This window comes from Thermobia domestica, chromosome 1, assembly GCF_964235325.1.
Source record: "Thermobia domestica chromosome 1, izTheDome1.hap1.1, whole genome shotgun sequence".
NCBI classification, from domain to species: domain Eukaryota; kingdom Metazoa; phylum Arthropoda; class Insecta; order Zygentoma; family Lepismatidae; genus Thermobia; species Thermobia domestica.
In genome coordinates, this window is record NC_137454.1 from 108,529,869 (window position 1) to 108,546,951 (window position 17,083).

Genomic DNA, 17,083 nt, shown 5'->3' on the forward strand with positions numbered 1-17,083 from the left:
TAAGTATTGTTGAGTTTTGATGTATTCCAAGAAAGTGAAAACTGTACCTAATGGCAACGAACATTTTTCGGAAAGCTGCAAAAGTATTTCTTTAAATGTCGCAGCATATGCTTGTATTATTTACTGTTTTTCTAAGAGTAAATAATAACATGTAATAACATGCATGGAATTAAAAATGTAAGTTGTTCCTATATTCCCAGTTTCAATATAACTTTTGCGAAACAAGCCTTATTTTTCATTACTGTTCGATTAATATTATCCTTTCTGTTTGTTTTGCGAATTAAGCCCCTAATCTGACCACACAATTTTCCAGACAGAATTTTAAGATGTTCATGAGCAAGGAATCAAATCTCTTCTTACACTTTCGTTGTCTAAGAGTACAAAGAGCTAGTATCTACTTGCGTTGCTCTAGTCAATTTACTTTGTAAAATATAAAACACGATATACGGTATTTTAACTGGAAAATACAGTATCCTAATAGTTATACAACCTTTTGTCAAACAAAATGTTAGAAGCAACCAAAAAACTAACATTGATATACAAATATTGAGATCATGTCTTGCCCCCCCCACTTTTGACGTCCAACCGCCGCCACTGGTGAAGGCTAATGGTGGAAGACGGAACAGCAACATTTCCGCTTGTCACAGCTGTAGTGTACTTGAGTGTGGTAGGGAAAAACACTTCTTTTTCCTGTCAGGTTATGTGAAACAGAGAATAGCGTTGTCACCTTCGGTTCAGGTGGTAGCAGTTTCGATGTTCACGTGCCATAAAGCCTCGGTGCAGAGAAAGAACGCTAAACTTCAATAAACAAACTAACAAGGAAGGGTCACGCAGTGGTTCCGATGAGATCCGAACGAGACAATTGTGTTTGCATTTGATATGTTATAACTAGACGAATCCCAAAGTTATACGTGCCACCGGGCGGAATGTCGTGAGTTACAACATATTTTGTAATATAAAAGCTACCAAGCTGACAGAATAGTTTGAACCTGGTCATTTGTTCGGAAACGGTCGGGTAAATGGAAAACTCGGACAATACGTATCACATCAATTTCAAGGACAAACTTTTTGGGGTAAAAAAACTTTGTCCCAAGGTCCTCGCAGGGTCCCAGACGGGGCTCAACTCAATTTTTTTTAAATGTCAAGGGTTTAAGTAGCACATCGTTAGAAAGTTGTTGTAAAAATAAAAGAAAATGCAGCAAGTCTCGACTTTCTACGACAACCCTGTGCAAAATAGCGGAGTGTCAAAATGTAAAAAAAAAAAAAAAAAAACTTAATTGAAAAGTCCATAGTTAGCCCTATAAAACGGAAAACGGTGAGACAAATACGAAAATAGGAAAGGTAGCATGGCATTATTTTCAAAGTACAACAATTTAAGTTAAAGCGTCTTGTCCCAAGTTCCCACAGGTTCCAGGTGGGGTCCAACTAAAAAGTTTTTAATGACAAGAGATGTTAAGAAGCTCATCGTTTGCAAGATCTTGTTAAATGAAAGTAGATGGAGCAAGTCTTGTCTTTCTACGACAACCGTGTCCAAAATTGCGGCGGGTCAAAATGTAAACAAACGCTTAATTGAAAAACTATGGCCATCGTGAATCCAAGATGGGCGCTGAAAACCTATGTTATTCATAACAGTACAAATCTAAATCTCTATTTTCTCTATTATGTATCTAGAAATAATAGGAAGACTAAAGAACAATTGAATTTCTATTCACTTCAACTATTATTTCATTCGGTAACAACACATTTGTTTTGTTCTTAATGCACGTTCGTCACGGTTCTCTCGACATTATTTACTTGAGTATAACGAATATGCGATGAATACACAACTCTGACTTCCTACTCACACTGCTAAACAAAAGTTGAATACCTTCGGGTATTTTTCTAATTTTGACATACGTAATTCATACAGAAAGAAGTTGATGCACCAGTAGGTTGGAAGCTCTATTGTAATGCATTCGCGATGGTTCCATTTGTATGTCATTCGCTCGTTTGGTCGCAATACTTAAAGCAAAACCAAATATACAAAAAAAAAAAAAAAAAAAGAAAAAAATTCATTTGCAAGATTAGCAAGTAGTACCAAACATGTGTAAGCCATTTCAGTACATCGAGCTGCATCAAACTTTGTTGGTTTGGTCACAGTATTCCAAGAAATAACATATTTATATACAAACTAATATTTACGCTAGCAGCCATGTTGGATTACAGACTCTTTGATATTTTGTGGATATTTACTATTAACCATAAACGTTCGCTTCTCCAACACCAATGGTATGAGCTGGATATGCGTTCGATACATAGTGCAGCATTTTGAACTCAAGATGTGTGTTTGAACATTTTGCATATTTTAGTGATTTACTAATCAACATTAATGCCAAATTTATTTTCCTTGGTTCAGCAGTTTGGTATGCTTATCCTTTTGATATAGGTTTTAAACGGCCATCTTGGATTCAAGGTGGCCATAGATTTTCAATTAAGCTTTTGTTTACATTTTCACCCACCGCAATTTTTGACTGGGTTGTCATAGAAAGTCGAGACGTGCTCCATCTTCTTTCACTTAACAAGAGTTTTCAAATGATGTCCTACCTCTCTTGTCATTTGAATCTTGTTAGTTGGACCCCACCTGGGACCATGTGGGGACCCTGGGACAAGAAGTTGTCACTTAAATTGATGTACTTTGAAAATAATGCCATACTTTCATTCCTGTTTTCACATTTATCTCACTATTTCCGATTTATAGGGGTGACCATGGACTTTTCAATTAAGTTTTTGTTTACACTTTGACCCGTCGCCATTTTGCACAGGGTTGTTGTAGAGAGTCTAAACTTGCTGCATTTTCTTTTATTTTAAAACAGGTGTTAAATTATGTGCCACTTAACCACCCTTGCCATTTGAAAATTTTAAGTTGGACCCCGTCTGGGACTCTGCGAGGACCCTGGGGCAAAGATATTTACTCCCAAAAGTTTGTCGTTGAAAATGATGAGATACGTATTGGCCGAGTTTTCCACTTACTCAACCGTTTCCGAACAAAAGACTCCGTTCAAACTATTCTGCCTAGTATTTTTTTTGTAGTTTTTACATTACAAAATATGTTGTAACTAACGATATTCCGCCCGGTGGTAAGTATAACTTCGGGATTCATCTAGTTATGACATATCAAATGCAAACTCAATTGTCTCGTTCGGATGTCAGCCGAGCCATTGCGTGACCCTTCCTTATAAGTAACAGACAAAAACTAACTAGTACTAACAAACAAACCAAATAGTTGACACAGTGGCGAATGCTGGTCTGATGGCTTGGGTTACCACTAACTTTTATAACATGTGTATATTATTATTATTATTATTATTATTATTATTATTATTATTATTATTATTATTATTATTATTATTATTATTATTATTATTATTATTATTATTATTATTATTGGAGTTTAGTTTCCACCTTACTGTACAATCTTCAAAATAAGATAAAAAGGTACAACACATTTTCCATTTATCAGGCAGAAAAATATTATTTTCTTTCCACTAGCAGGACATACATTATCTTACAGAGGAACAACGATCGTAAGTTTCTACCTTTTCTGTATCCTACATTTTGCTTTGCATTGAGGTGATCCTACTCAATAGAGAAAATGGAAGGTAATCGAGTAATAAAAAACACTGAAATAGACAATTAGCCAACGAAGAGGCATCAGTTTGTAAGAGCCTTCGCAACGAAAAGCGAATAATGAAACAAGTATTTATAACAGCTATACCAACTATCGCGAAATTCTGTAAAACACAACTTTTTATTGCGTTGGCCTGAACCACTACGGAATAAGGTGTCCGAGACAATTACCAGAGACCTCCAAAGTGCATCGTCATTTCTCGTGTAATTTCCCTTTATTCTTCGGTCACGCTCAAGAAATCGATTTCTGCAGAGAAAACTGCTGTTACCTGGTAGTCCGTTCGTACGCTGTGGACGGAGGTGAAGCGAAGGGGAATGCGTCGATATCATTTTCGCTGTAGTAGCTAGAGAGTGGTAACTGCTGCATTGTCATATCGAAGATCTCTTAAGATAGTGAGAAAGACAGCGTGAGAAGAAGCTAGTGGATAAGTTTGAAAACATGCAGTTCTCAGAAATTTATATCATTGAAAGAAGACACTAAAGTGTAAAATTATTAATATTAGTTTATAGTAAAATATCAAAATTAGTTTATAATAAAATAACTTTATTTTGTAATATTCTAGGGCTACGGCCGGTAGGTCCCGTAGCCTACAAAATACGCCATCGAGTTGACAAAAACTAAATAACAAACAAACAAACTAACTTATTTTGTGCTGAAGGAGTATTATCCGTTGTAATGATGCCCATCAATTGAAGTCATCTTCTTGCTCCTCTATGTTTATCTTCCACCGTATGTTCTACTGTGTCTATCAGAATAAATCGTCTCTCATACAATGACCTAAAGTGATTATTTTATCTTCTCAATGATTTCTAATAACGGGTGATTTCTTAAATTTGGCACTGAATATGATTCAGTACAAAAATGAAAAAAAAAAATGATTTTAAAAAATGCAATGTTAATTTATTACAGTCTCGTACATAATGAACTAAAAGATATAACATAGATTAATTAATTCTTCCAGTGCGTTGAACATGATCTAATTTTTTAAGGTACACTATCTGTCATCTGCTGGGTGAGATCCAATTCTACTTTTTCTAACAAAACTGTATTTTGTTAAAGGTTCTTTTCATTTTTGGCTTCCCATCTATTCTGGTGAACAAGCCTTTTAAGAATTGATGAAAATTGTTCAATTGGCCGAAGCTGCGGAACACAATGTTTATTATCGTGTTTAGCAATAAAAATTATAATTTCATTGGGTAAATATGATACCACTTATTTCGCATAGTGAGATGAGGCAAGATTTGGCCAAAGACATAATTATGATCGTAATGGTACTTTTTGATAAACGGAACAAGTCGTTTCTTAATCCAATCATTTAGGTACACTTCTTGATTGATTGTCATTCGCGAAGGTTGTGAAACGGAAAACGGTTGTGAAACCCCAGCAGGTTAACGGCTCCATACCAGGAGTAATTCTCAAATTTGTTTTTCTTTTTACATCTGCAGGGGAAAATGCTATATTCAGTCGTGTAAAACACAACGTTTCCATTTTTATTCAAATGTTTGAAAGCAAAATGACTTTCATCACCGGGAATAAATTGCTTTCCAGGATTTTTTTTCTATCAAACGTCTGCATCTTGCTTGAAGTTTTTGTTACTGCTTCTCACTTCTCTTCGGAACTTGTATTTTTCATCTGTATTGCATTTGACGTTTGCATTTAAGAGTTTCTACTACATAAGACTGGCTACATTTGAATTGTTTATCTAACATTCTCATTGATTTTCCAGATTTTTTGATTCCAAACGGCGAATGTTGGATTTGTTCGTTACAAGTAATTTCCGATTTCGTGATATTTCCTTTAGCCAACGACGAATACAGCGATATATAGTTGCTTGTTTAAAATGATCTGCGATAAATATTTTTCCGTTATTAATGTGGTTATCATAAAAGGTGTACACTCGAGAAGTCAATCCTTTATGATTCGTGATGCAATATTTCTCCTATACATTACTTCACTCCAACAAAACTCCGTGTCATTAAAGATGATGGACTAAGCTAACCAACTGTGACGTACAGAAGAATTTTCAATTAACATTAGAGAAGTATATAACAGGTAATCATCTGTGTCAAATTTTAGGAATCACCCATTATTATTCCTCTCTCCTATTCTATTTTCATAACTTTCTTATTTGTTTTTCGTTTCATCCGCCTAGTATTCTCCATTTCTGTTCATATGATTTTCATGAGTGGGACTAATGTTTGGTCTATGATATAATATATTAGTGCGTGAGGAAAGTAATAAACTGAAACCTCTCAATGACGGGCACCAATGAAACATGGCTATCCGTAAGTGAGAATTATCCGTTACATAAAGGTGTAGATTATTCACAGAAAATGCGCCGCAGTACATTTACACTAGTTAGAAATGTAACTATTGGTTATTAAAAAGTGAACTCAATTTTTCATTTACTAAGGGTTGAGGGGGAAATTATCTCTCTAAGGAAAGACAGTATTGCTCGTGGATATGTTTATATGGAAGTGTACTGCAAAATACACACATGTGTGGTGGTTTTCTTCTGAACAATCATCCTGCAAATTTATTTTAATTCGCACAATAACTGTACTATAAGTAACGCAATGAGAACATACAGTTTTAAATTCGACTCGTAACTGCTACACTAGATTATAGACCTATAACAAAGACATTTTGCTGGAAAGAAATTTTCCGTTTACTACATTGTAGACTATTGCAGATTTGTTACAAATCAGAAAACATTTCCTCTGTTAATACGTATCAACTGAAAGTTATTTCTGCGCATTGTGAAGAGGTAGCTTAAAGGTTGAGTGGAAAAGATTGTCCGTGATCGTATCTCAAAGGTTCGTAAAATGGAGGATTCATTCTCTAAATACCACGTTGTTTTCTACCACGACTAAAAAAGTCCGATAATCACAGATGTTTGTTGAAGGAGGTCTTTCATTCATTAAATAAATGACAGAGAAATACATTATTAATATTTTGTCTTTATTTGTGAAGGATGTTTGGCAATGTTGATAAAGAGAAACGGAAATATTATAGAGGTTTCTTCAAAGCAGTTACTTACCTTAGTGAAAGAACGTTACCTAATATGATAAAGTATGAAGAAGATAAATCACTGAGCAAAGTTAACATCACTGATCTTCAGACCAAGGTATGTACGTATAACACAGAATCTACTGTATCATCATTACATGATATTTTGACACATCAGTTGTTTCTTATCACTTTACTTAAGAAACGTAACTTTACTTTTACATTGACTTCTTGAAACTCGCATGATGAATACGTAGAGAGTGTAATTCAGACATTTTCCCTTCTTTAGCCCTTAAATCAAGTTCAGTTAAGTAAGTGAAAAATCATGCAACAAATTTTCATTTTCTACGGTTTGTAACGCTATTCCTAATCTCAGTGATAATAAAGTAACTTGAAAAGAAAAATGCTGTACAAAATTGACATCTTCCAATTAAGTACACGACACATTCTCTAATCATTGCAAAGATGAGTATGTGATACCGTAAGTGTCGGACTCTTGAGTGTGTCTGAAATTTAGTTTAATACATGCACTACTTAATCTTAAGTTTCATAAATAGTCAGAGGAAAAACAAATATTAAAAGATAAAGAATTTAATCCTTAAAGTACATAGAGTATCATTCACTATAAAACATGTCCTGAATTTTGAGTTGCCCCAATGAATATGCTCGACAGAGGTATGTTCTATCACACAATTGCTTCAAAAGTATCTCTTTCAGCAGCAAGACTGTATAAAACATCGACCCAGAGCCTAATGTGGTATCCAAACCACATGAGCTCCAATCAGGAATCGAACCAGGTCCTTCCATACCAAAGACGAGTATGCTCACTGCTTAAACACGAAGTTCTACAAAGTTATTGAATACAGATAAATGATAAAGGGAAATTCCAGCAAGTGGTCAAATTATGCAAGATAAACACTAATTTATAACTTAAATCGCTTTTATTCAAGGATTTAGTTCTTGTTGGTTACCATCTTTCCGAACATACTTCTAAATCTCTGTAAAGAAAAGTTCTGATTGACCCACTGACTTATGAACGTCCAGGCCAAGTTGTTTAAGCTAGTTCATATATAAAAGTGGTTGTATTTCTTCACTACATATAACGAGGTAATTCCTAAAGTTTATAAAATATTAATCTCATATATAAGTGTTCGAAAGTAATTATATATTGTGTCCGGTTGAAAATGTATCAATAAAAAATAATAATTAAAAAATACGCCTTGGTAACCAGCAGTGACAGGATCTCGGTTTCGTTTGCCTCGAGTTTTGTTATCACCAGTGAACGAAATATCGCAATGTTACTACGGTGCATTTCCTTTGTGTTTGTTTACAAGTGAGGAAAATGACGCCTTTATTATGCGCCAGAAAGCTGTGTGCCGGTTTCGCTTTGCTGAATTCAAATCCCCTGTAACTATGCAGAGAAAATTCAGGCAACAGTACGGACACAAAATCACTTATAACCATCATACATTGTTCAGTGGCATAACCAATTGCTGGAAACTGGCTGTGCATTAAGGAAGAAAGGCGGTGGCAAGAAACTACTGAGTGAGGAAAATAGTCTGGTCTGTTAAGGATAGGAACGTGACAGGCTGGACACATGTATGAAACTTGGCAGAATTTAAGTACTTCGGTATTTAATTCGTTTTAGGGTCGGCTACGAAACTTTTCTTGCCGTCATTTTGACATATGGTGCCATATTGGATTTTTGGAAGGTTCTTTTAAAGATCATTATCTCGGTAACCAATGATCCGATTTTGATGATTTTTTTAAAAAATTATAAGTTAAGCCCGAAATCGATTGTAACAGTAATGAAGACAATAAAATATAATAAAAACTAGAAAATTAGAAATATTTAAGATATTATAAAACATATTTACATATTAATGAAGTTTCCTCCAACATGGTCCATTTTATGAAACCATGCACCTATAATGTTGCAAAGAGGAGAAAAAGAGCTTGAATTTGATGTATATTACGTTAAATTGTGATGAGAAATAATCGAAAGATAGGTGTTGGAAAGAAACCCAACGCAAATAGAAAAAACTGTCTAGGTGGTCAACTTACTGAAAGTAAGCGGTGTTTGGCAGAAATGTTTTACATTAAATTCTTTAGTCATTATTGTTGTCATGATTACTTAATGATAACTATGTTTAAGTAGAGATATGATAAACTGGGAGTGCCAAAAAGTTTCAGGATACTTTACAGGAGCTGCTGAGATGACAGTGTTCTATAAAGTCTTAGGAATTTCATTCAATTACTGCTGTATTGATCTAACATAGAATAAATTTCTACAACATATTCTCAAGTTGTCCTAACAATAAGTCAATTAATATATTTTAATTTTAAGGAAAGAAGATTAGCACTACGAAGAGAAAGGCACAAGATGTCCCATGAACCGCCGCTTACACTGTAGGTAGGTTTACAGATGCACACTCTTACTCGCTCCACAAACGTTATCAGTAATTTACATGAGTTAGGCATTTCTGCAACATATATTCCTGTGCTGCAAATTGGAGATCATAAAACAGCAGCGACATGCAGACATTACAAATTAAATTGTCTTTTCTGTCTCTTTCCATTAAGGACTAATTTGTACACCGGTTGTGCTCTCGACAATTAGACCATAACACATAATCTACTACTTCGACAGGATCTTTCCATGGAACAAGTATTAGTACATTCCAATTGCCTTCCGATTCCAACGCTGGTTTACCGCCAGTACCAATTGAAGTTTCTTCATCAGTAGAAGATTACTTATTGCCAGATACCTATGCTATTGTACCATCCGTATCTGCATGCGATTTAGACAAACTGCAAGTTCCTATTACTCTTGAAGAACAAATACAGTCAGGGTTCGAAGAAGCATTTATGACAGAGAGACAGCGGATTGAAAGAAATTCTCCGCTAGGTGAAAATAAAAGCTTGCGGGAAGAGTACTATTCGGCTCAATCAGAATATGTACGTTCTACTAAAAAGTACCAACGTCATGATCCTCGTTTTAACTGAAAAAGGGCGTCTCTTTCAATAGTGAAGCACTTCATGTCTATTATAAAGAAAATCACTGACCGATGTAATCATAATCAAATACTGTTTATTATCCTTGATCCAACCTTTATTTGCAAACCAGCAAACCAAATACAATGGAGATGGCCCGATTCGTACTATGTAGAATGAAGTTTTATCGTTTGCTTGGTGAACTACACATAGAAATAGCCTTATGGAGATTACTAAGCCACATACTAAAGGGTACCCGGTGGACATTGTCCTTAGCGAGGCCGGAGCAGCAGGTTCAGGTAGCTAGAACCAGAAGAGCACACCAAATCACAGCTGTAGTTCTAGGAATTCTTCAAAAGCCAGGATTTCATGCAGAACAAGAATCCAGTAACCGTAAACAAGATTCCAACAGTAGCAGAAAGGAATAATACAGAAAAGTCCTATGTTTTCATATTGAGATCTTGTGCTGGAATTCGAACTTCTAATTTTGATATTTGTTACAGCTCACCGGTTAAGTAACTTCCTATCAAATGTAACTGTACTTAAGTATCTTTTGCCTTGGTGTTTTGTGCGTGATTAGCAGAACTACGGAAGATTGTTTCTGTACATCTCGGGAACATGAAGTGTTTAAATGAATTGAATTGAAAAACGATTATAGTTTGTTCAGTGAATTGAAATATATGAATTGAAAAATGATTATAGTTTGTTCAGTGAATTGAAATATATGAATTGAAAAATGATTATAGTTTGTTCAGTCCGCTGCACACATCATATCAAGTCCGTGAGGGTAGTCTGCAGTACTTTTTTGCTCATGAAAATCGTAGCTGGCCACCATCATTCTCTGATCACGAGCAACTTTTACTCGCCAAATATGTCTATACTACTGAATATTTTCAGAGAATCAATCGAAAATATAACCTCTTTTTGAAGTTAAGATTTTTGATGGTAGTATAGCGATTCATTTACTTGGAAGAGGCACTGGAACTACATTTCACGGGTATGCTACGATGAGGTTTTCATTGATGATACAATTTCAAGATTGTCAAAGAGTAGACATTGTGTGGGAAGCTTCCCTAAGCTTCACTAAAGGAATCTTGGTGACAAAAGAGAGGAATTAGAGAGGGAAGGAAAGTTACAAAAATAGAAAACTCCCCCACAAAACTTCCCAGGGTTTTTACATCATAATGAAAACAAAACTTCTTTAATTGCCTTACTGGTTATGTGGTGGAAATAAGCTTACCGCAGGGCTAACAGGTTTATATTACTTTAGAAGTTCAGTGATTGCTTTGAATGGAAAGCATAAAATGTAGGATATTTTCCACGAAGGGCCTGATACACGACTTTGTCTTCATGTGGATGATGCTGCAGATCGTGGCTTTGCAAAAGTAATGTTTAGGACAGTTGGCACTAATATAGTCGTTATTCTCCTTGGAGTATTTTCTTTCATACCTACATAATATTCTGATATCCAGGTGTGGGTAGCGTTTGGCCGAGGAAATAAATTCCTATTTTATTGCATTAACCAATTGTACGATGAATGAGGACCTGATAAAGCCAAAACACTCTTCTTTTTCCAAGCAATCACTGGATCAGACACAACGTTTCAGTTCAGGAGAAAAGGAAAGTAGTCTGGTTGGAAAGGTAGGCTGTCTTACCTATCGGTAACTACAGCTTTCCAGTACTCCGGACAAAAGCCATTTTAGCACTCACTCTTGATTTCGGTATTTTCTCACAATTAGAGAAATTCACGTGTATAATGTATGACTCATCATGTGCAGTGGAAGAGAGATAAATAAATTGAGACGTGTTCTTTTTACAAGTGGGAAGAATATTAAGCTTATGCAAACCTTGCCTCCAATTCGTGATGTTCTCCTTCAGCACACGAATCGATCTCTATATCAGACCAGTATTTGGGCTAATTCCGTTAAGTCAAAGATAAGGGCTCCAAGTAAAGAAAACTACGGCTGGGTGTAAGAAGATGGATCTTGGAAGCCTTTATGGATGACCCAAACAGAAGTTTCTAAAAGTTCAAGAGAATTGCTTAAATGTGGCTGCAGAATTCTTCTTCTTTGCTCAAAACAGTGCTTATGTTCAACAAATGGTGTTCAGCGTACACATCTTTGCTGCTGCCGAGGCTCCTGTGATGAACAGCAATGTGACTAAGAAGTTTTCTTTCTTGTGGAATAGGTTTATGTTATTAACTTTTGGCACTTTGTTAGTATTTTGTTGTGGAATATTCAGTTTTCAGTAGCTATTTCTTATGTTTAAAGAAGTTAAGTTTAAATATTGACATGTATGCAAAGACGTATTTATGATGTGGCTTTTTAGTGTCTTCCATACTATTTATTTGAACAATATAATGTTCATTTAATGACAATTGCAATGTAATGTAAATAGTATTGATTTGTATAACAATTCACAAAAGTGTAGAAAAAATAATATTAATTTGCCGGGTTCCGAATATGCTTGTAATCACACAATCTTAAGTTTCGTCCAGTTGACTCCTTGCATATTCCTTCTATTCTGTTGTACAGATTTCTTAATTTAACTATATTTCAACTATTTCCCACCAGATGTTAACGTATTGTGTACCAAATTAAAGATCTTTTTATGCTCTTTCAAGCGTTATAGGTTACATGTTTTCATAAAATGGACCATTGTGAAGAAAAAATCATTTATATGTAAGAGTAGTTTATACAATTTTAAATATTTCTAATTTTCTCGCTTTTATTGTATATTCCTGTATTCATTACATTTATAATCGATTACATGCAGGCTTAACTTATAATTTTAAAAAATCAAAATCGGATCATTGGTTACCGAGATAATGACGCACTACATGTCAGAATGTTTTAACTTGATGAGGCCTAGTCTATTCAGGGAAGCTGGTGATAAAGTCGATGACAAAACTTCAGTTAACCGAAATTGGATGATGGTCTCCAAACTATTTTGCGAGTTATTTTCATTTCTTTACGATAACCCTTCCACCACACGCACACTGTAGTTTAATGTGCATGTTGTTCCCTCTTCTTAACGTTTGAATGATAACTGCTTTAGGTGTCAATTCTGATAAATCATTCATTACTTAAATAATAATTGATCTAATCATAGCACAAATGAAATGAAACACTTTAAATGAGACATGTTGTATTAAACATTATGACGTTATTTATCAAATTTGGGAATATTTCTGTTTAGAACATATATTATATTTTCTTCTATTTATAGATAAGGGTTTTTCCAAAGTGGTTGGTTTTAGACAATGCAAATAAAGTAACATATGTAGGTGAAGTTTTGAATAATCTGTACGGTGCTTGCATTACATACAATTCGGCGTTACCAACAATAGCAAGGTGAGAAATGATCTTCCAATACATAGTAGCTGTGTCTTTTACTGTTGTATGTTTATGTAGTTGCATGCTTTCGTATTAGTCGTACCATCCAAACCACTATAATGCTTTTACATTTTAAGATGCTCCAATTGGAAATCGATCCCGGGATTTCGTGCACGAAATGCACGTTCGCTAAAAACTAGATCCAGCATTACGAGAGCAGGGGTAAAAGTGCATCTTAAAAGGTAGGTGGACGGTAGGTAGCGGCATGACGTCACACCGTTCCCCTGCCTATCTTTGCCCATTGTATTTTTTTATAAACTGGGGGGACACCGCACATGTTTTTTCGAGGCGGAGGGAGGGACGGCATCCCCCCGCATTCCCTTACACTTTTACCACTGTAAGAGAGAAGAAAACTACTCTAATACGGATGTACAATTTAGAAAGATTTAATCTATTGTACCTGGCTAAGCTTAACTCACAACTTGCTCAACAAAGAGTATGAATCTAATGGCACACCAGGGGCTGGTTTACCGTACTTTCAAATCGTTTACATACTCAATTTGCAAAGGAATATATCTATAACTTGTTATATTATTTTGGATTTTGTCTAGTTTCAAAAAGACAGACCACAGCTTCTCGTCGTGGAGAAAAAGGTAAGTGCCATTAGATACGATTAAGCAACTGCGCAAATGGAAGCCGAGTTTTACGCGTAAAGACATTGCGTAACATATTGCATGCTACCAATCTCTGAAGCAGTATTGGAAAACTCACAAGTAAGGGACCATATGGTTGTCGCGCAAATCAGATGCAGACATACACCATCTGATTGAGCATGAAAAGATATGGAGAATACAGAAATTTAAGGTGCTAAGGGCCATAGGGAGCGGAGCGAGGAAAGAGGAAACATTGAATGTTGGCAAAATTGTAGAAAGTCTGGAATGACGGGAAAAGTTAATTTCTTGCAAACAGGGAAAGGAAGTTAACCAAATGAACGAAGCTAAACATAACGAGGGCATCAAGGACGAAGAAAGATCATAATCAGGGTTGCCATCCGGACCGCAGTGTTGCCAGCACTGTATAACATTGATATGGAAAGTATAGCACAGTATAGCAATTCATGCACAAGGAAAATATTAGTAACACAAAAGACAATTGAAAAGACTCTGTACACGCGCGTAAAAAGGTTTAACGATAGTCGTGAGTGAATAATGTAAATGAGGGAGGACAAATACAGACATGAAAGGTCCTTAATACAGATCAGTAGAGATTTGCTAAAGAGTTGCATTCAGGCAGAACCCTTGCCCTTAAAGGACAACCTAATATTTGGTGCCGTAGGTTCAGTTACCGCAACGACGCGTTCGTATATGATTATGCCGGTGATTGGGATGGACGGTACATTGCTTACACACATGTATGAATCCAGTGGTAGCTTTCCAGCGCGCATGGTTGCTGAATTCCACAATGTGAAAGCATATGCAAGCAGATCAGTGAATATGTCCAAACGGGATTTGCAAATCTTCCTGGAAGAAGTTTTGTGACCCGATCTTCAGGGTAAGGATCGTGTTTTGCTCTTGGTGAGACTCCTGGACTCCAAACAAGGATGACACTCTCTACAACATGACAGTTCCTGACAGTGTCCAGTTCTACAAAAAGCTGATTCCTCCGAAATGTACAGGCCTTATACAACCTGCTGATGTGTTCTTTTTCGTCCATTCAAAAACATGGTGAAGTTCATCACAGATACGTTAGTGTTCTCCAGTATTAATGTGTGGCTACGTGAGAACTTTCTCCGCCTTCACTCATTTGTTCATTACCAGTTTTCCTCTAAGCGATTCCAAAAGATGATACTCTTTGCGTTTTCCAAATGTGGCTACTCCAATGAACATCCTGGACAGTTTGAAACACCTTCCGCATATTGCTTTGAAAAAGGACTCACAGAAAATTCTGCAGAGACGCATGTGATCAGTTTGCTTTCATCCGCTCTGTTCACTGCGAGAAATGTTTGTGTGTTGACCACGTACTTTACGTGAACTGCAATTAAAATATAAATGGTGTGTACTGTTCTCTATTTTCCCCCGTTTGTATTCACGCGGGTGTAATATTCACTCACGACTACGTTAAACTTTTTTACGCACGTGTACAGTCATTTCAATTGTCTTTTGTGTTACTAATATCTTTCTTTGTGCATGAATTGCTATACTGTGCTAAAATCAATATTATGCAGCACTGGCAACACTGCGGTCCGGATGGCAACCCTGATTATGATCTTTCTTTGTTCTTGATGCCCTTGTTATGTTTAGTTTCTTTCTTTTGGTTGACTTCCTTTCCCTGTTTGAAAGAAATTAACTTTTCCCGTCATTCCAGACTTTCTCCAATTTTGCCGACATTCAATGTTTCCTCTTTCCTTGCTCCGCTCCCTGTGGCCCTTAGCACCTTAAATTTCTGTGTTCTCCATATCTTTTCATGCTCAATCAGATGGTGTATGTCTGCATCTGATTTGCGCGACAACCATATGATCCCTTACTTGTCAGTAAAGCAATGCAAAGTAAAAGTTATATTATACAGGGGGCACTGTGGCTCAGTGGTAGAGCGCTTACCTCTGGTGCGTTAAGTCACTGCTTCGATCCCGGTTAAGTGAGTTTGTGGTGGACAATATCGTATCCGTGGGTTTTCTCAGGATGCTCGCATTTCCCACTTTCTAATTCCATTTTCATTCACTTGCTTTAATCATAGTTTCCCTTAGCTTAAAGGGTATATTCCTGGGAGGTTAAACTGAAATATTTCATTTCATTTTTAATTATTTCTTTCCTGTCTCTTTTTTCATTGATATGCAATTTTGATACTTTGGCTTCGGGCTTTTTTGACCACGGTTCTTCTGCAGTGTGGGTTTTGGCAATGGTCCTGCTGATGAGATGCCTTTTCATTCTGGGTCCATTTGAGGGAGAGTCCATTTTATGTATGTCCTTTTCTCATACATGTCCTTTTTGGCAGCTTCCTTTTGAAGGCCATTTTAATTCGATTCTTTGTGATGAAGGGCCATAATGACCTGGTCCCTTTTTAAACGACATTTTGACCAGGGCTCCCTGAAATGGGACCACTTTGACTAAAGCTGTTTTGACTCATGCCCATATGTCTTCGCCCTTTTGTCCGGACACTCCTGATATGAAATCAAGAAAACATAGAATTATATCAATTTTTTAAGTGGCATCCCATTTTTGGTCTGAAATAACTACAAGTAGAAACCGACAAGTAGATAAAGATTTCCAGTAAGCATAATCCTGTGACACCAGGACGTGCTTAGTCGTTAATATTCAAAATTATTTTGACATTTGGTAGCCTACAGACGGATAGAATTCTGTCCAGAATGCTACCTGGATACTGATTTTCTATATTAGTTAAATTTTTACTGAATAGTCTTTAAGCGTCCAAACTGACCACCTTGAAACTTATTTCGAATATTTAATTTTAGTATCTAACATTCAAAAGAAAATTTGTCAGTTTAATATCCCACAATTATACCGTTTAGGTTAAGAGAGACGATGATTAAGGAAGTCAATGATGGTGAAAGAATTTGTGGAATGATAATGTGGGAGAAAAAGGGAGTACCCCCAGAAACCCATGGACACGCCATCCACCACATACTTACTTGACCTGGAATCAAACCCGGAACACCACGCACCAGAGGTAAGCGTTCTGCTCCACTGAGCTCCCGTGACAATATTTTGATTTCTGCCTGCTCAGTAAGGACAATTTCGAGTGTCTCGTCTATGGTATCGGTTTCGCTTTAAGAACCTAGTTCCTGAACCGAAGTAACTTTAGAAGCAAATTGAGAGAACTACTATCAATACCTAGATCCAAATTTTTGTGGAATATACTACGTCTTTATTTGATGGAATTACTTGTAAACCGTCTGGTTCATCCTTTGGATGTTGTGAATTAAATATCAATCTGTATTAAATATATTAATATCAAATATATTTGTATAAATAGTAAATATCAAAATTTGTTTTTCTACTTCCACCTTGATTTTGGACTGTACAACGTCTTTCCTGCGCTAACGAAATTATCTTCTTTCAAT

General features: G+C 36.0%; 1 protein-coding gene across 1 annotated transcript in view; it reads left to right on the forward strand.

The window, feature by feature from the left end:
- Window positions 1–6,536: 6,536 nt before the first annotated feature.
- Window positions 6,537–17,083, forward strand: part of LOC145688087 (uncharacterized) — a 130,000-nt gene continuing 119,453 nt past the window's right edge. Inside the window, exons 1-2 of the mRNA XM_081761822.1 lie at window positions 6,537–6,794; window positions 12,899–13,023. Of these exons, the coding sequence (XP_081617948.1) occupies window positions 6,642–6,794; window positions 12,899–13,023 (278 nt within the window). The 5' untranslated portion in view covers window positions 6,537–6,641. The remainder of the gene's footprint in view (window positions 6,795–12,898; window positions 13,024–17,083) is intronic.